The sequence below is a fragment of the Hyperolius riggenbachi genome, chromosome 5 (assembly GCF_040937935.1).
Source record: "Hyperolius riggenbachi isolate aHypRig1 chromosome 5, aHypRig1.pri, whole genome shotgun sequence".
Taxonomy (NCBI): Eukaryota; Metazoa; Chordata; class Amphibia; order Anura; family Hyperoliidae; genus Hyperolius; species Hyperolius riggenbachi.
Window position 1 is genome coordinate 339422912 of NC_090650.1, and position 21138 is coordinate 339444049.

The window sequence follows — 21138 nt, forward strand, 5'->3', positions numbered from 1 at the left end:
ACTTTGGTAAGAGCCGTTTTGGTTGAGTGGGCAGGCCGAAATCCAGATTGCAGTGGGTCTAGTAGTGAGTTGGCATTGAGGTACTGGGTCAGGCGTTTGTGAACCAGACGCTCAAGGAGTTTTGAGGCGAAGGGGAGGAGGGAGATCGGGCGGTAGTTGGAGGGTAGCGAGGGGTCGAGGGAGGGTTTCTTGAGCAGAGGCAGTACAGTGGCCTGCTTGAAGTCTGAGGGGAAGGTGCCTGTGGATAGGGAGAGGTTAAACATGGTAGTGAGGACTGGGGCCAGATCCGTGAAGTGAGGCTGAAGTAGATCAGAAGGGATAGGGTCAAGGGGGGAGGTAGTGGTATGGGAAGTCTGCAGTAGGTGGTTGACCTCCTCAGTGGTAGTAGAAGTGAAGGAGGTGAGGGGAGGATAGGGTGGAGAAGGAGTAGGTTGTGAGCAGGTGGGAGGTGAAGATTGAAGATTGGATATTTCCTGACGGATGGAGACTATTTTGTTGGTGAAGTGGGTGGCTAAATCTGTGGCAGAGGGGGAGGAAACAGAAGGTGGGGGGGTGGGTTTATGCAGGGAGTTGAAGGTGCTAAAAAGACGCCGGGGATTGGAAGCTTGTGCTCCGATGAGCTTGGTAAAGTATTCCTGCTTCGCATGAGCAAGGGCAGTGTGGAACTGCTGCAGGTTAGTCTTGTACTGTAGGAAATCCTGGTTTCCTGGTCATAATGGTGTGTGTTGCTAGGCAGAGAATCATTACTTACCTACAGGCGCATACGACATGCACCATCTTCTCCACCTGAATGGCAGGTTCTAACAGCTTTTGTAATTCCAGGTGGAGTCACACGCATGCCACAATGCATGCTGAGAGATGTACTATAGTCCCCAGATACCATAGACTACATCCCCAGGAATGTATTGCGACACACATATGCATGGTTGCCAAGAATTACAAAGCTAGCAGAAGCAGCCGGTCGGGTGGAGAAGATGGCACATGTCTTATTGGCGTACGTTAAAAAAGGGCGCCGGGAAAAAAGGGCGCAGGGTTTTAAAAGATAATCATGAATAACGTTAAAAAAAAATTGTGTTATATTTCGTTTAAAAATAATGTTTTATAAAGTTATAAATCATTAAATAATGTGTATAAAATCGGCAATTTAAAAAACGTTAATCTTCCCTGTTTAAAAATTGAAATTTATAATAACGTTTTATAAAACATTAATAAGAATTTTACTAAAGCTATACCTAACCCTACTCTCACACAGAACCCTCCCTGTACCTATCCCTAACCCCTAGACCCCCCTGTTGGTGCCTAACCCTAAGACCCCCCTGTTGGTGCCAACCCTAAGACCCCCCTGTTGGTGCCTAACCCTAAGACCCCCCTGTTGGTGCCTAAACCTAAGACCCCCCTGTTGGTGCCTAAACCTAAGACCCCCCTGTGATAAGCATTAATAACGTTTTAAAAAAATATGGTGCGGTTTTTCGTTTAAAAATGCAAAAAAAATAATTTGTACGGTTTTTCGTTTAAAAGTAATGTTTTAAAAAATATTGTACTGTTTTTCGTTTAAAAATAATGTTTTAAAAATTATAAATCATTAAATAATGTGTAATCATGAGAAACAGTTATAAAACATTAAAAGTCTCCGGGCGCCGCTTTTAAAACGTTATTTTTCTCCGGCGCCCTTTTTTCCTGTTGGGCGCCGATTTAAACGATATTTATTATGGGAGTGAATGGCGGCGCCCTTTTTGTCCACCTGCCTCATGCGCCCAAATTTCCTGCTTCCGTCTTATTGGCTGGCATACACAGATCTACATTAGAACTAGTGGTCCCTGAGAATATAGAATGTAGACATGATAAATACAGTAGTTGTTAAATGCCATTAACAGCAAGGAACCAATAAGCCATTAACAGCAAGGAACCAATAAAAAGTGCTTAGTGCTGTCTGTCAGTGAATAGACTGTGTAAACTGACATATTATGCACAAGTGAACAGGAGGAGCTAGTAAAGAAATAATCAAACACATTGCAATATAGAAAAACAAAGAGCTTTCCTGCAGCCACAAAAAAACAAATAAATAAACCAGCAAGGAAAGGGTGTTAACATTCACTCTGAGATAAGTAATAAATCTGCCTTGCTGTGGACAGCAGGAGGGGGTGAATAGGCAGGCAGAGGGGAGAAGATCAAAGAAAGTCAGGCGGGATAGTAATGTGAGCCAGCAGCTTACCAGGCTGATTGCAGGTGCACAGTAACAGAACGGGACCGCTGATTGCAGGCTCACAGCACAGTGACAGGACGGACCGAGGAGAGGGCTGGGGAAGGAGAGATATTGGGCCCCCTTCCCCTGCTTGCTCTGCTATCACTTTGGCTCGACTTTAGTCCGTGCAGGCTGCTCGGCACTCCCTCCTCTTCACAGGATCGCTCAGGCTTGGCGTCAGTGACTTCACGTAGGCACTGGAGCCTCTTGATCTGGACTAATCACCAGCAGGAGCAGCACCATACACGCAGCTACGCTGGCAGCGCTGCATGTATGTAGGTAACCATGGAGACAGATGCTGGAACCGCTAGGAAGAGGTATGTATCAGTCTCTCCCCCTCCAATTCAGTCATTTCACTGCCTGCACGGCCGCCACCCGCACCCGGCAGCAGACCACACAGGCGGCACGTGGGGCAGTGGGGCAGACATACACAGTTGTTGGCATCAGGCGGGGCTGCGCGGACATTGGTTGCCAGGCAAAGGGGGGCCCCCAGGGACTCTGGGGCCTGGGGGCAGTTGCCCCTTTTGCCTTACTTGTAGCGCCGGCCCTGGACAATGGACTGGATAGAACAATGGACTAGATTAAATGACTGATCAAACGCCTTGTTGTTTGAACGTCTATTAGTTGGACAAATGACTAAAAGTCGTTTGTACACATGTACGGACCTAACAGTTGTTAGAACGACAGTTGGTCCAACGGATCCGCTGAGCGGATTGGGTAAACCGGCTGTTATCAGGCTCTCGACAGCGCGTACACACATCCAACTTGTCATTTAAATGACAAATCGGACGACAAGTTGTTCAAAAAAGTTGGATGTGTGTATGTACCTTAAGTGTGGAGAATATTTTTTCTGTTATTTAAAAGCAAATTTACACACTTTACTAAGCACCAGTGTTTACTTACTAAGTATTACTTACAAGTTGGCTTTAAACAGTCTTTTGTATTGTGGTAGAGTCGAAGAAACTGTTTGGTGCATTCTGCTGAGACTATAACTCGACCTGCTGAAATTAAAAGGAATACAGTCGTTAATACCATTCATTTTGAAATACAAAAGCTTTATGCAATAAGGCAATGCTGAGAATAATGATGTACAGTAGCTAACAGCATCTAAGCTATCTCCTTTATTTTGATTTTACATTACTTGGCATAATTAAAGTGGAACTCAGAGCTTTTTATTTTAGTTTTAGATAGAGATAGGATTAGAACATTTCATGGGTTTTTATTGCATTTTTAAGTTTTATTTGGAAAGTTCCTTTCTTACTTCCTTGAAAAGAGGATGAAGTCCATGAACCAAAGGAAAAACAAAAAGAGAAAAAGGGGAGCTAAAAGTGCAAAGTGTCTAAGAATCGGGTAATAATCTGCGTAAGGAGATTTACTTACAGTTTTCAGGTTTCAAGCAGATTGCAACCACCAATCTGGCCTAAGGTGGAATTCCAGCCACAGCCACAGCTCGAGTATGCGAAGGTCAACAAAGGTCGTACTCCTGGCTATTAGCCATGTCCCATAGAGGAGACTGAGCTGATAAAGACAAAAATGCTAATGGAGCCCAGTCTCTCAACTTTAAGCTGTTTTTAACTGTTTTATATTACTGGGCGTCTCCACCTCTTCCCATTCCTAACTTCCTGTCTCACTACTGCAAACAAGAAGTGAGGGTGAACTGAAATAAGGATACAGACAGATTGTTTAATATTGTGAGAGAGGGTACTTTTTTTATTGCCGTTAACATCCTGTTGAGAAGATTTCCCTACTATCTCAGGAAAAGGATCACCAAGAACATGATGACAGGGTATTCTCTCAAACAATAATGCCCATTAAGGGTACAATTTTGGTCGATCAATCGTTTCAATCACTCTTTGTAATCGATCAGAAAAGATCAGCCATGCACGTTAACGGACTAAAATACTGCTCAAGCAATGGAATCGATCCGGATTGAGTCCACCAATCTGATCGGAAAGGTTAGTGGGAATTTGACTGTTAATGGACACGACCAATTATCTCAGATCGATTAAATATCCTGGAAACAATTGATTGGCCACTGGATTGTACCATTAATGGGCACCTTAAGACACAGATAAGAATACAACTTAAAACAGGTTTCACCCCTTTCTCTACTCTATTAAAAATGAAAATAAAAATATTTAACCAGACTTTAACCACTTTACCACCGCAGGTGCGCATATCTCCGTCCCTTTGCACAACCTTTAACCATCAGGGATGGAGATATACGCACCTCCCGCTGCTACCACTGCTACGCGCGCTCCCGTTCGCTCGTGTGCACACTCCCGCGCTCGTGCACACCGCCGCCTGCTCGCCTGGAGATCAATGAACGGGAATAACCATTCCCGTTCGTTGATCTAAGCCCCCCAGCAATGATCGGCTGCTTCTATGAGAAGCAGCGCGATCATTGTGAAAAAAAAAGTTTCCCAGCCTCCCTGAACTTCCTGCAAGTGTACTTCCTACGCTTGCAGGACGCATTCACAAAAAGTTACTGTGGCCATCTTGTGGCCAAATAGTAAAACTACACCCAAAACCATTTTTCACATACATATACATAGTTTTACATTATAAAATAACTCATTACCTCCCACACACCTCCCAATTTTTTTTTTTGTAATAAAAAAAAAATTACAATAAAAAAAATACATAAATAGTTACCTTAGGGACTGAACTCTTTAAATATTTATGTCAAGAGGGTATAACACTGTTACTTTATAAACTATGGGGTTGTAATTAGGGATGAACGCAAAACTGAAAAAAATGCACCTTTATTTCCAAATAAAATATTGCCACCAAACATTGTGATAGGGACTTAATTTAAATGGTGTAATAACCGGGACAAATGGGCAAATACATTTCATGGGTTTTAATTACAGTAGCATGCATTATTTAAAAACTATAATGGTCGAAAACTGAAAAATAATGATTTGTTCCCAAATGTTTTCCTATTTTCCCATTAAAACACATTTAGAATAAAATAATTCTTGGCATAATGTCCCACCTAAAGAAAGCCTAATTGGTGGCGAAAAGAACAAGAAGTTCATTTCATTGCGATAAGTAATAATAAAGTTATAGACGAATGAATGGAAGGTTCACTGAAAGGTGAAAATAGCTCTGGTGCTCAAGGGGTAAAACCCCTCAGTGGTCAAGTGGTTAAACACCTATTGTAATCAAAAGTGCTTACATATATTGGGGCTGTTTGTTACTTTATCCTTTTGTCTCACTTTTTTTCGAGTTTATTATACACATCTGTATTCACTGTCTGTGGTATTAGATTTGACACATGTCTAGTATTTCCTTTTTATCCTATCTACTACAGTATATATACTCTGTGTCCACAATATAGGTGTGTATGTATTCATACACCTTTGATAAGTTCAATAAAATGTGTTGATAAAAACAATAATTGCTAAGTAAAATGACCCTTTGTAAACAAACACATGGGCCCATATGCAATTAACTTTTTTCTCCTGAGTTTTCTCTTAGGAGATAATTTTCATCTTCTCTTTAAATTTCCATCTCTATAAAATAACTTTTAAGCATTTTTTAACTGAAGAAAAATGCCAAAAAGTAGGTGAAAAAGTACTGTCAAAATGTATATTTCATTTATTATGCATTCTCTTGCATGTCAGTGGCTTAAGGCTGGTTTCACAGTGGGACGTTACAGGCGCACGTTAGTGCAGCCTGTAATGCACCCCAACGCACAGCAATGAAAAATCAATGGGCTGTTCACAGTGCCCACGTTGCGTTACATTGTAACGCAGCACGTCTACATAACGCACTGCATGCAGTACTTTACACGCGGCTAAGCCGCGTTAGACGGTTTGCACATGCTCAGTAGGGTTTTTTTTTTTTCATTTTATGGGCGGAGAGGAGGCGGGGAGAGGCCGCTACGTAGCCAGGCACATGGCTACTTATTATTCACTGCACTTGCCGTGTTTACATCCTGGAGCGGCCGCGGATTGGCTGGCGGGACCAAGTGATGCGGAGAGCTCCGCTCACGTGGTCTCCGCAGTGCCTCCGACAGAGCAGGCGCACCAAGAGCTGCTTGTAATGTGGCTCTTGGTAGCGTCCTGCTCCAACACCACCAGGCGTTGCGTTAGGGGCACGTTATGCGACCATAACGTCCCCTAAAACGCAACGTCCCACTGTGAAACCAGCCTAAAAGGCATTTTATGACAAGGTGTAAAAATATCACCAAGGAGAAAACTCAGGAGAAAAAGTAAATTGCGTAAAGGCCCTGGAATTTTACTGAATATGACTTCTTCTTTAGAGATACATTCATATCACATGATTCTGTAAATGTATAATATTGCTGAAACCAATCTTCCTTGGAAAAAAAATATTTCTTTTCAGTTAGATATCATATGCTCACAAATGTTCTCCACGGCTTTCCTCTATGGTTGCTCTTAAAGGTCTTTGATGACCAATATACAATAAGTGGCTTTAGCATTATGTCTGTCAGAAGATTGAAAGCATGGCCATGAACAATCTGACCATGCATGTAATATAATCTTTACTCCATGGGATGTTCGGTGAATAATATGACCATGCATGTTAACCTTTAAAACAAAACCATTTTCATCATTAGACTAACAGTGCTATACACTAAAAGACGCACACATGCAGAATTAATGTGTATGTTTAAAGCAAGCCCAAACTGAGGAAAAATAAAATGTTGCATACTTACCTATGAAGAGGGAAGCCCCTGGATATTCTGGGGGCTTCCAAGGTCCTCATCAACCCCATCGCTGCTGGCCGGGACCCTTTTTTAATTTGGGACTATGTTTTCCTTTCTGCACAAGCATAGGTGTGTTGCACCTGCATGAGTATGGCCACGCCTGCACAGTAGCACAAAGACGCTCGAGTAGGAGTGGCTTCAGTTTACTGTGCAGAAATTATCGACGCAGTTCAATCATGCTCATACAAGGCTGGGAGCATGGCCAGGAGAAAATATCCATTAAACGCTTGTTGTATATGTTTAGAGGGTACATCCATTGCAATGGTGGAGACAAGGAAGACACAGGAAGCCTCAGGACCATCCCGAGGCTTCCCTCTACCTAGGTAAATATCTAACTTTTTTTTTTTATACACTGGGGTCTTGAGAAAGCCTTCTGGGCGAAACAAGCGTCGACCATCCTCCGCACCTCTGATCTTCTGTCAAGTGCCTGATGGGTACCCTGTTTTTTCATATTTCATTGTTGATGGCTTTGAGCATTTTTTAAGAAGATTAATTGAGAATTCTGCGTGGGTAGAGGTAAGGATGGGGGATTGGGTTTTCGGGTGGAATGTTGGGTTTTGTAATGTCATTTAAAATTGTTAAAAGGAAGGAAAAGTGTGGCTCTTGTGGAAATTGTTTGGTAAAAAACTGCTTTTTCTTCAATAAATTTTATATATATATATATATATATATATATATATATATATATATATATATATATATATATATTAATTATTATTATTAATCAAAGAGATGGAGTTTTATTGACGTGTGTTCCTGGAGTTTCTATGTCTTTTTGCAATACAATATGGAATCTGGTTTCTGTCTGGACGTTGCACCATCTGATGTTTGAAGTATACATTAGTTTTTTTTAGCTAGCAATCACAGGTGTGCATCAAGCTTTTTTCTTCTTTTTTTTTTTTTTACACAGTTACACAGAAAGTTAAAATAACCACATAGATGATAGACAATGAATAAAGTGCATCTCTGGAAATAATACTTAACACAAACAGTATTTCCCACTAAGGCTCCTATTGGTCCCTGGTTCACTTCTCTTTACATAGGTGTCTCTTCCCCTGTCTGGTGCTGCTGTGGTGTGTTCAGAATTTGTCTAATGCTGCTGGAAACCCTTTTCTCTATTGCTCAATCTCCCTCCTTCTGCTAGTGTATTCAGTAGAATTTAACTTTCACTCTAATCCCCCCTCCCTCCTTTCAAGCCACTAGTGTGCCCACCTCTCTCTTCTCCCTGTCTGGTCTGCGTATGTAAAATAAAACAGCTGAGCCGACATACGTTACCTATTGAGGCAGCTGTGTCCTCCGATCTCCCTTCCTCATGTCGGTGAGTGACCAATAGCATCTCTCGGCTCCCGGTGTTATGTGACATTGGGCATCACATGACACTGGGAGCCGACAGAGCTATTGGTCACTCGCCAACATAAGGAAGGGAGATTGGAGGACACAGCGCGCTGCAATGGAATAGGTAACGTATGTCGGCTCAGCTGTTTTATTTCACACTAGTCTACCTAAGCCCGTTTAAAAACGGGCTCTAGGTAGTGATACCGCCGCCACCGCCGCATGTTAGTGCGCATGTGCGTACCTGCCGCGTGCACGCACCCGCCCGCCACGCACCCGTCCACCCTGCTCCCTGGCTCGTCCTCCTGTCCCAACGGTTGACTGTACTGCGAATATGCGCAGTACAAAAAACCACGGACTGTTTGTGCATATACATATATACGTACTGTATATACAGTATATTATTTATTTATTTATTATTTATTTGTTGTATTTATAAAGCGCCAACATATTACGCAGCGCTGATATATATGTACTGTTAGTGTATATACATATATACAGTACATATATATACATGTATATACATATATATGTGTATACATATATATATATATATATATATATACAGTATATACACATGGGCGATCAGTGTAAAAAAAAGGGCATAACAATATTTTCTCCACCCCCTGAATGACATCACGCTGCCTGATGTCACGCCGCACCGTCTCAAACCGCCACTCGGATGTCCTGATTGGATGCCGGGGATCCCCGGAAGAAGAGTGGAGCAGAAGTAAATGGCGAATTTGGGCCAGCCCGAGCTGAGCTCCGGATTACCGCTCTGGGTAAGTGAAAACCAGCCCGAGCTCAGCTCGGGAATACCGCCAGGGGGGTTAAGGGAACTCATGATTCAAGCTGCCCGATTATAGTAAATCTGTTACCCACTTTTTCTGTTTTGTACTATTTTTCTATCTTTACTGTGTAATGATCTTGATCATATAAAAAAAAAAAAAGAAAAGAAAAAGAAAGTTCTGTTTGAATTCCATGACACTTATTAGCTCCTTGCTTCCTAAAGGAAATGCGTAGCGAAGTATTTCTGCACTCACTTAAAACATCCAATCCTATCCATATGTGAATGGGAAATGAAGAACCTCAGAAGTTCTCTCACATGACTAGGTAGCTGAGGTGATCACAGGAAAACTTTACTTCACTTTTCCTTGAGGAAATACCACCTTTTTGAGAGGGGAAGGAGGGGGTTGACCTTTTTCTTTAGTGTACGTGAATGGTTGCCAGCACACACACAATTTCATTTATATCGTGCTGTTTCACATGTGTTCTCCCCTGACTGATTAGTTATCCCAAGGGGAGCACGTCTGTCTGCAAAACAGATGTGTAACAAGTGAGATACTTTTAAAAGGTATGTTTCAGGTAAAGACATTTTAACATTAAGCAAATAGGTCAGAAAAAAAATAACACTGAGGGCTGATAAACGCGCTGGTTTTATTTTGCGCTGCGGTCGCATTTTTTAAAATGCATGATTGCTTGAATGAGCATCGTGAAAAAATCACTACATTTTTTTAAAAATCACTGCAAAATTGCAAAAAATAATTTTGCCACAATTTTGCAAATAGGCTGTGATTTTACCGCAATTCTCATTCAAGTGAATTAGAATGGGTTTTTCAAAAAGCAAACACAGCCAGTGTGTTTCAGCCCTAACAGATATTAACCATTTAAAGAGACACTGAAGCGAAAAAAAAAATGATGATATAATGATTTGCATGTGTAGTACAGCTAAGAAATAAAACATTAGGAGCAGAGACATACGTCTAATATTGTTTCCAGTACAGCAAGAGTTAAAAAAAACTCCAGTAGTTATCTATGCAAAAAAGCCATTGAGCTCCACGACTTTCAAAGTCGCAGAGACCTCTGTCTTCTGAAGCTTGTTATCTCAACTGTCAGTCATAGTAATTTCTTTTTCTCTGCAGAGAAGGGGTTCAAAAGTTCACTTGCATGCTCTGCAAAATCATTTAGAATGCTGAGTAGTGTGTAAACAGCAAATATTAGAGAATGATGCAATGTAATACAAAAACTAGGTAACTGAAAATAAAAATATGAGAATATTTTCTTTGCTACTAATATTCTAGTAATTATTCGTACTACACATACAATTCATTATATCATACATTTTTTTAACACTTCAGTGTCTCTTTAAGGACCACAGGTTTACACCCCCTAGTGACCAGGATATTTTACAATTCAGTGCTCTGCAGCTTTAACAGCTCACTTCCGAACCATACAACTTAGCACACAAATGAATTTTTCCTCCTTTTGCTGCCACCAACAGAGCTTTCTTTTGGTGGCATCTGATCGGTGCTGCAGGCTTTGTTTTCTGTTTTTTGTTTTTCTTCACAAAGTTTATTGAAAACAGAATTGAGTCCAGAAATAGTACAAACAGGGTTACATGTATACAGAAAGAACAAGTATACTGTACGTTAAGTAGAAAACATCAACATCAATAACATACAGATCATCATCTTAGATTTGTAATCTATTCAGACAAGATATGCAAGATTTAGCAAGTATCAATTGTAATGCTTTTGTGATCAAGTTTAATGGTTTTAACTAATAGAGCAATCATATACTAACACATCTGATCCAGTGCCAATAAAGCAGGGGAGAAAGATGGGAAAAAAAGAGGAAAAAGGGGAAGAAAAAGAAAAAAAGAAGGAAAGCTAGTAGAAGAGGAAGAAATCAGATAGTAGAAAGTGTCTACACCTGCCAATCATTATAATTGGCCTCACATCCCCCCAAAGAAGCCTCAATCAGAAATGCACATTCATCCATAATTTGTTTATATTCATCTGAATATTGGAATTCCACCCATAATGCCCAGGTAAAGGTGTGTTTCACAGCTATATCTTTAATCATGGAGTCCAGTCCTTCCATGACCACCACCGACTCCACATTTCTAAGCCAGTCCTTAAAGGAACACTGTAGGGGGGGTCGAGGGAAAACGAGTTGAACTTGCCCAGGGCTTCTAATGGTCCCCCGCAGACATCCTGTGCCCGCACAGCCACTCACTGATGCTCCAGCCCCGGGTCCGGTTCACTTCTGGAATTTCAGACTTTAAAGTCTGAAAACCACTGTGCCTGCGTTGCTGTGTCCTCTATCCCGCTGATGTCACCAGGAGCGTACTGCGCAGGCACAGACCATACTGGGCCTGCGCAGGGAAGTGGGTCTGTAGTTAGCACAGGATCCTGGGTCCTTCCTGGGTCTTTCCCTGGTTTGTGTATAACTTCTATGTGGGCCTCCAAAAATTGAGGGGAAGGTCTTGTGTCTAAAGAACACAAAATTAAAAGCAGCTGTAAAAGCAGAATCGAAGATGCCACTGAACGTTTTATAGTACTGGGATGTCAGGCCGTCCGGCCCAGGAGCTTTGCCTGGTTTCAAAGCTTTAACAGCCATAAGAAACTCATCTGAGCTAATGGGGGCTTCCAAATCATCCATTTCAGATTTGGAGATTTAGATATCTGAAGAGGTTTGGAATGTTTAGCAAGGTATTCCCTGATCTTAGCAGACCTATGTGGGTGTAGTCTTTTTTCTAAATGAGTTTCCTGGATATTGTAAAGGTACATGTAAAATTTCCGGAACTCCTCCACAATGTCCTCGGACCTCACCATCTTTTGCTTACTTTTAGAGTCAAAAATGTGGGAGATATGTGTTTGGAGCTCGAGCTAGATATTTGCCGCTTTTATTTCCAAATTCATAAAAAATCCTCCTGCCAGCCATGATTTTATGTTTGGCATCCATAGATAGTAGTTTTGTCAAGACATTCTGCGAGAGGTGAATTCCTCCAAGGTTTTGGAAGCCAATAAACGCTTGTGGAGAAGTTCCAGTTTAGAAATGTCTGCTAATACATCTGCAATATCGTATTCCATTTCCTTTTTCAATTTTGCCCCCATTTGAATAAAATGACCCCTGACTACCGTTTTGTGTGCTTCCCAAGATGTTAAATGTGATGTTTCAGAGTTCATGTTTCTATCAAAAAAATCAGTCAAAACATTTTTAATTCTCTCAATTCTAACTTTGTCTGCTAACAACTGAGGATTGAGTCTCCAGGACCATGTTTTAGCAACCTTCTCCGGGAATCTAGGCGTTAGAAAAATCAGAGCATGATCCGATATTGTGCAAGTTCCTAAAGAGGATTCAAGCACATAGGACAAGTCTCTTTGGGATAGAAAAAGTAATCAATCCTAGAATATTTCTGATGGATCGAGGAGTAGAAAGAATAGTCACATTCCTTGGGGTGACAAATACACCAAGGATCCATAAGTGTCAATTTGCACAGGTGGTTTTTAATAAATTTCAGAGCTTTGTAAGATAGGGAAGAGGAACCATTTGAGCAATTACCAAGTTGAGAGGGACGTTAAAGTCACCTCCCAATACCAAAATACCTGAGTAGAAATTGAAGACATGTGATAAGATAGATGCCAAAAAGGTAGGCTGATTAGGATCTGGAGCATATAGGAAGGCTAAAGCAATAGTTCTAACTCCAACCTCTCCCCGGATGAATAAATATCTCCCTTCACTGTCACTGTCACTCTCCACTTCCTCCACCTTGAATGGTACATCCTTGTGAATGAAAATAGATACCCCCTTACTCTTAGAGGAGGGAGAAGTCGCATGGAAGGCCAGAGCGTATCTAAAATCAAACTTGGTAGACACATGACGAGATCTGAAGTGTGTTTCCTGTAAAAATGCAAATTGTACCTTTTGTTTTACCAAAAGGTCAAAAACCGAAGATCTCTTTTCAGGTGTATTTAATCCGTTAACATTGAGGGAGACAAACTTCCATTTTAGCATCTAGTAACATTTTCCTCACCTGCACCATCAGAAGAAGTCATATCCAGGTGTTCCCAGGGTATAAGCAAACGTGTGTGCTCTGCAGGTTTCCCAGTCAGGTAGGGAGAATGAGCTACATAAGTATAGATAAGAAAAAGGAAAAAGGAGAGCATGGAAAATAGCAAAACCAATTGGCACTGGATATAGCAATGTGATATAACAACCTCAAAAGATTAGACACTGTAATACCTGATACTTAGAAAAGAGAAATGAAGTGAATGTGAATATCAATCCCAAGTGAGTGTGACTTGGAGGGCCACACTCACTACTGTAGTGGGTTCATTGTTCAGGGTCTTAGAAAGTACACTGTGGGGGGGGGGGGGGAGATGGAAGACCACCAAACACTGTCTCATATATACACATTTTCCTAACAGGAAGACACACTAACACTCGACTTGGAAGATCCGCAACACCCACATTAAAGATGTGCTAGAAGTGCCCCAGCCATGAAACACAAAATTTTCATCATGAAATCCACTCGTTAGATGTAAAAACAGTTATGTATCTTTCAATATAGTTTTGATAACATTATCTTGACCTAAAAGATGGTAAAAGCATATAATATGTTCTAAAGGCATAAGCATTATAAGGTATTATATACCTGTACAACACAGTGGAAGTTCATATTAATATAACCTGGAAATGAAGGGCTGAAAGTCAGGTTAACCAGCCAAAGAAAACAATTAGTAAGAGATCCGAGATAAAAAATAACTGTAGCAAGAAACTTGTCTATATATCTTACCTAAAGTTTAGATGGTTTACACAGTAAATCCAGCTGCAAACAGCTTCAACAGTATATGATCATTTCTTCCTGTGATACAATGAGTGCGGCCATGTTTTGCTTGTCATCATCACACACAGGCAAAGCTGCTCTGTATCTCCACCCCTCAGTCTGTGAACTCCACTCTCCTCTCTGCCCCCTTGCATCTGAAATCAGTGTGCAGAGTATATAGTATAGCTGCCCCCTGAATAGATAGTATAGTTGGCCCCAGTATATTTTCCCAAGTCAGTATAGCTAGTATAGTTTCCCCAGCATAGCTAGTATAGTTGCCACGCAGTATAGATAGTATAGTTGACCCCAGTCAGTATTGCTAGTGTAGTTGCCCCTCACACTCAGTATAGATAGTATTGTTGGCCGCAGTCAGTATAGCGAATATAGTTGTCCCCCGGTATAGATAGTATAGTTGGCCCCAGTCAGTATAGCAAGCATAGTTGCCCCCCCAGTATAGATAGTATAGTTCGCCCCAGTATAGTTTCCCCAACCAGTATAGTTGCCCCAGTCAGAATAGGTAGTATGGGGGGGCGCTGATCGTCTTACCTTCGGCAGCCATTTCCCCTGTAACTGTCTCCCTCTCCCTCTGCTACTCAGGCTGCATGTCAGAGCGACAAGACAGCGGGTCGCCTATCAGCAGGCATACAGGAAGACTGTCTGTATGCACGCTGATAGGCGACCCGCTGTTCTGTCATAGCGGCGCAGCGGGTCGCTCTGACTGTGACATGCAGTCTAAGTAGCGGAGGCAGAGGGAAACAGTTACAGGAGAATCGTCCGCCTGCCTAGATGCCAGTGTGCACTGCCCATGGCCCCCTCCTCGCACAGCATTTTCCTGCCTCCGCTCCAGCCCCACTGTCCGCCTCCACCAATCAGCGCGCAGTGGGGCAGGCAAATGTAAATGAGATGTTCCTCCTCGCCAGGCTCAGCTTCCATGATTTATTGCAGCATGGGACTGAACGCCGAGGCGTTGGAGGAGTTGGGGCGGGGCTCCTATAGTTTATTAGATTTATAATCTATTAGTGTAACAAAAATAAGCATTTGGGGGGATGAATGCCCCAGAAACTATATGTAAGGGGCACAAAAATGAAGACCGCAAAAGTTTGTCTCGGATCCACTTTAACAGATAGCAGAGCCACTTTATTCCTAGTATGCTTAGTCGTTTATGTAGTCTAAATGTGTCCAACGGAAAGGCAAGCATATTGCTCAAGAGTCACATTTGGTCCATCATAGGATGTAGTGGCAGGGCTAGAGAGAATCCTAGGCATAAAGGGGGCAAACAGGATAAAGTAACCAATGTATAAATCGTATGATGCCCTCATTCACCATCCAATGAAGTAGAGTCATAGTGCGGAGCTTGAGGCTTTTTCTTAGAATTACTGCCTGCGTCACCACTGCTCAATCTCTGTCTTATGCGGTCCTGGGATCCTGAGAATCGCTCAGATCTGTCTGCATTGTTAAAAGTCATAGACTTGGGGAGTATATCACAGTCCCAATTAGGGATTTCCACTGAAGGGAGGCCCGAATCCTTACAACATTCTGGGATACCTGCTGCCGTGCACAAAGTAAACAAATGTCCCTCGTGTTGGACAGTCAGGGCAAACGGGAACCTCCATCTGTATGGTAGCCCTTTCTCTCTGAGAGCTTGTAATAACGACTTTAATATGCGCCTTTTGGCCAGAGTGATTACCGAAAGATCTTGAAATAGTTGAACAGTATGTTCATTAAATCAGATTTTGTCCTGACTTCTTGCTGCATGTAACACCTCTTCTTTAACTTGAAAGGATTCTAGGCAGCATACAACATCCCTAAGCTGATCAGAGTCCGCGCCACACGGTTTAAGGGCCCTGTGTACTCGGACAAATGCAATGGGTGTATCATCCTGTCATTTCAGCAGGCTGTTAAAGATGGCCCCCAAGGCGTGCTGAATCTGGTCAGGTGCGACAGACTCGGGGAGGCCCTTCACTTGGATGTTACCCCGGTGACCACAGTTATCAACGTCCTCAAGATACTTTGTGTGTTCAGCAAGCTGAGCGCTGTGGTGATCCGTAGTGTGTCTGAGCTTAGCGATGCGAGAGTCTCTTCGAGCTCCATCCTCCTCCAGTGTCTGCAGCTTAGAGCTTATAGCTGCCACATCATGACGCACCTCCACTATGGCCGAATGAAAAGAGCGCTTTATATCCTCCGCCATATCATGGATGTCCACCAAGATAGGAGTTTACTTTGTTTGCCAGAGGCTTTAGATGTCATCGGTGGCGAGGATTCTGGGGAGGGTGGTTGAGCTAACTGCTTATCAGCTGTTGGCTCCATCTTAGAGGCCTGAGAGTTGCCTCGTTGTGAGCGGAATAGCTCCAAGACTGTTCTCCCGATCTGTGTTTGAGAAGTCCCAGGCCGCTATGTTTTGCTGCCTACGAGATGATCTCATAGTAGGTAAAAGCTGGCTGGGGAAGGCGTGTGGGTGAGAAGCGGGAGCTCGGAGTTAAGCAGTCATCTTGTCTCAGCATCAAGCCACGCCCCCCGTTTTTTGTTTTTTTTTAATTAATTAATTTGTTCTTTTATTTTAAATTAATGTTACTATTTTCCCCCCATCCCCTCCCTCCCCCTGAGGTACAATAAGGGTGATCCTCTCTCATAGACCTATGAGAGGGAAACGCTTAGTGAGGCGAAATAGGGGACAGCCAAGTGATAGAGCTGTCCCCAGTACAGCACCGCAGTAGATGGCAGCGCTGCACAACGTAAATAAACAGCTGATTCTTTTTTCTTTTAGCCTGTCAGCAACGATCGCCGATGGTAGACTGTTGACGGAGCTGAGCTCCGTCACTCAAGCGGGGATGCGCACGCGATCCCCGCTAATCTCCTCCCCCAGGACTTGATGCCTTTCAGCGTTAGGTGGTCCTGGGGGAGCCACTCTGCGGCTGCCAATCGGCGTTAGGCAGTTGCAGAGTGGTTAAACATCTTTCAGCAGTATATCAGGAGCAAAAACATTCTCTTAACATTGCTTGCAATCTACTATGTACAATTTTGTGTTCCCAAAACAGAAGGTGTTTGAATGTTTTCAGCTTTGCATGTAAGTTATGTCATAATGCACTACTTTAGGACAGTGAGTGAATATGCAAATAATTGCTGTACATCCCTGAAATATTAGATATAAATCTTGAACAGCTGGTTTACCATACAGCTTACAGCCTATTACATTTTCAGAGCTATATAATAAAGCTTATAGACAGCTGTTTCAGGCTATTTTTTGTTTTTGTCAGTGCACGGTATGGATTGATATGACGCTATGGTAGGACTTGCAATGCAGAGGTTTTACAAAATAAAAATAGTTTTACAAAGAAAAAATAGTCCTTTTCACATCATTTTAATATAGTCTAATACTTTAATAAGCTGTACTGCACATACATACTCAAAAAATTAAAATATCATGCAAAAGTCTTTTTATTTTAGTAATTCAACTTAAATTGTGAAACTAATGTATGAAAATACCTCATTGCAAGCAAAGTGAGATATTTCAAGCCTTTATTTGTTATGATTTTATGGCTTACAGCTTATGAAAACCTCAAAATCAAAATCTCAGATCATTAGAATATTGTGAAAATTTTCAATATTCTAGGCTCAAAGTGTCAGACTCTATTCAGCTAAATAAGCCACACCACCTGCAAAGGGTTCTTATTTAATATATTAGTTTCACCTTTTAAGTTGAATTACTGAAATAAATGGACTTTTGCACAATTTTAATTTTTGCGAGTTACACCTGTACTGTTGTCATGACTTCCAGTAATTTTCTAAAGCAGCTGGAAACTAAAGTTGAGAGATAATACATAATAGCATTCAGTTACAAAATCACTTGTACAACAAGTCATATGGTGGAAGAACGCTTTACACCATGGAGAACCAGATTGCTTTGGTCTTCAGCATGGGAAGTAGGAGTTATACCAAGTTCCAGTTAAAGGGGCACTGTGACGAAAATTATGCTGTTCCATTATCCCCAGCATCAGTTGTTAATTAGGGACAGCATAATTTTCTCCATACAAAAATAGTTTCTAACACTAATTCTGCTCTTGTATACAGTTAATCTGCATCATTACATCAACTCTTCTTGACGGGGTAGCGATAGAAGTTAGCTGTTATCTGCTCTCTTCTAACTGCTATCACCCTTCTGTGTCTCTGACACAGCTGATTTATTGCTCGGCTCACACACTGTGTTGTTGCAGGCTTCTACCAGATACAAAGTAACTAAATAAACAGGTTCTATTCCTGCCAATATTTATGTGAGAAGTCTGAAACAACACAGTGTGTGAGACGAGTAATGAATCAGCTGTGTCAGAGACATGGAAGGCTGATAGCTGTTCCCCGTCGCTGCACAGTCAGGAAGAGCTGATGTAATGACACAGATCAGCTGTGTACAAGAAGAGAATTGGTGTTAGAAGCTATTTTTTTAACACAAGCTATATGGAGAACATTATGCTGTCCCTAATAAACAACTGATGCTGAGGATAATGGAACAGCATCATTTTCGCCATAGCGCCCCTTTAAATCGTGAAGAACAGGGATGGTCATTGTCAGCAAACTTCGCTACGCTGGAACTACGCATAGTTTTACGCAATTACGCTTCGCCAAACTACGGCTTTGAAATCAAATATTCGCTTCGTATGCATTTCGTAGACTACGCGTTAAAATACGCAATTACGCGTAGTGCGAAGCATAGTACATGTGGATGCTTATGCCCGTATGCAGAAAATTTTACGCAATAATTTCTCTTTAAATGCTTATACCGGGAACTCTTCTATGCGTACATTCCCCTTTCCAAAGCGTACATTTGTAAGCATACAATCGCACGCGGAAAATTAGAAGCGAGTAACGCATTTGTAGTTCACTACGCAATACACATGTTAACTACGCATACTTGGCGTAAGCTATGCGTAGCGGCACTTTGCTACGCATAAATTCGTAAGCGTAGTTCTGAAACTTCACCTACGAACTATGATGCGTAGATGCGAACTACGATGCGTAAATTCGCACTGGCGTAGTTTCTGCTCATCCCTGGTGAAGAAACATAACTATTCAGATTTTTGTAAATTGGGTACAAATTAGTTCATCCTACTGAACATCTAGCTTAAAATAGACAGAGAGTGTAAAGATAAATTCCACACTGTCAGCAGCACAATCAAGAGAAGTTATACTGTAATAGAGTAGCATGAATAAATGTTTAAAAACTGACCTTTTGTGCCAAAAAAAATGCAGGTTTAGTTGTTTAGCCATGCCCCTTCCTGAAAAACAGCCACAGCAGTTTTCTGCCATCGCAAAGGCGTCTAAGAGATTGTGCTATAGGAGGGTGGAAAGTAGCTCTTACAGCAGCCCAGATGTGCGGTGTGACAGTCAATCAAAGAGAAGAGGAGTGATAAGAAAAAGAGTGTACTGCCAACCACAGTATTTATTGTGACATTCACAATAAATACTGTGGCACATACATTGTGGCACATACTAGAGCTGCTGCAGTGCTTCCCTACTGCTTCATACGGAAGATACCTGTTGCTGCAATGGGTACTGTAAAAGGGGGGAACAGTCATAGAAAGTATCCTTCTATTTTGTTTTTTTTTTTGTTTTTTTTAATTTGTAATTTACACTTTAGGTCTGCTTTAGCATTAACTGTAATCTACCTCCATAAAGGATTACTTCATGTCAGTGAGTGAGTATAGAAATCATTGAATATTTCCCTGAAGAGCCAGACATAGATACTGAACCATTGGCTTACAACATACCTATAGTCTATTCATTTTCCAGCATTTTTGATATAGCTTTTTGGTCTATTTTGGGCATCATTTACATATTAAAAGTTACAATCACTAAGTGTATATATCAAAAGATGGATTTCTTTTAGTGAAAATATTTTTACTGAGCCCAAAACATGCTTCTGGATTTATTGAATGGAAACGAGAAATTTTACAGCCCAGAACTAGTAATCAAGATATATTTGAATTTACATGTTTTAACGGGTTCTTTGATCTAACTCGTCTCAGACAAAATAATAATGCATGAAAATTGAATTTGGAAAAAAACAAAATTATTATTATCTTACCTGTAAAATGATTTAAAAATTTTTCTTTAAGAGTAGAATCTCTGGAAAATATTTCTAAAAAAATACATACAAGTATTTGTTAGTGGGTTCTGCTTAAGCACACAATAAATTCTCATGCATAAACATATTTAACAATAAATACAGAACTTATTGTTGATTGAGGAATATGAAGGCTAGACTAGGAAAATTCTGTGACAACCACCTGCCAATCCTGTCGTACTATGCCACAGTTGCCATACAGGTCTCATCTATTAGAGACTTTAGGGGGCGAATCCACTGTGAGCACAGTAAATGTTTAAGATTGGTTGGTGTGCCCATACAAAATACAATCTCAATTGTATGTACAATCGGTAAAATAAAGTTATCGATTTCATGCTGGAAATCGGGGGTAATATGCTGCCACCACTCTCCGTATTAAACAAGGTGAAGAGACTTTGGCTAGCTTTGCCTAAAAGGAAGTAAACGGTTATTTGCAACCTAACTAACAAATAGACAATTTATAAAAGATGCGGTAGTGTGTCTCTTTTTTGAGAAAATGGGGTTCTAGCATATCACAAAATAGTAAAGTAACAAGGGCAAAACTGGAGCGATTAAATCATTAGTTTTATTATAAAACTATACGCCAAAAAATTGCAGTGGAGCTAGCAAATAAATATATCTGGCAGCAGAACAGATTGGTTTGGATAGAATAAGCAAGGGATGAGAAAAGTAGACTATCGGAATGTTCAAAAACCCATGTTGGAGTCCAGTAAGTGATAAAGTCTCTTTCCTAAAATATTATATACTTTTCACTTCTGGGTGGATTTTCATATTTTTCTGTATATTTTGGAAAACACATTCAAAATCTCACTCGATTGTTCAGGAGATTGTAAAAATTTATGAAAAGGAAAATGGAAAGCTGATCCCTTGAGCAGCTAATCAGATCTGGACAATATAGGGGAATTCTTTGTGAAAAGAAGCAGTGCTTTCCATCTTTTAAACCGCTTTTTATTACTTACAGAGATTTTCAAACACATTAGAAAGTATTTGTTTAGTAGATAAGAACCATGCCTCTGCAAAAATGGTAGCATTTATATAATAAATTGTGCACCCCTTTGCTCTATTGACTGAATTGCAAAATGCTTGGCTACTTCTAGCAC

General features: G+C 41.1%; 1 protein-coding gene across 4 annotated transcripts in view; it reads right to left on the minus strand.

Annotated features, from left to right (window-relative positions):
• The window catches only part of ALKAL1 (ALK and LTK ligand 1), a 189642-nt gene that overhangs the window by 11039 nt on the left and 157465 nt on the right, over positions 1 to 21138 (minus strand). For 2 of the 4 annotated variants that reach the window (XM_068234760.1, XM_068234759.1), the window contains 3 exons: positions 20000 to 20053; positions 13132 to 13224; positions 11060 to 11586 (listed from right to left, as the gene is read on the minus strand). In XM_068234760.1, the coding sequence (XP_068090861.1) occupies positions 11369 to 11586; positions 13132 to 13224; positions 20000 to 20053 (365 nt within the window). In that variant the 3' untranslated portion in view covers positions 11060 to 11368. Of the gene's footprint in view, positions 1 to 3159; positions 3244 to 11059; positions 11587 to 13131; positions 13225 to 19999; positions 20054 to 21138 lie in introns of those variants that run through there. The other 2 variants (XM_068234761.1, XM_068234762.1) reach the window with 2 other exon arrangements.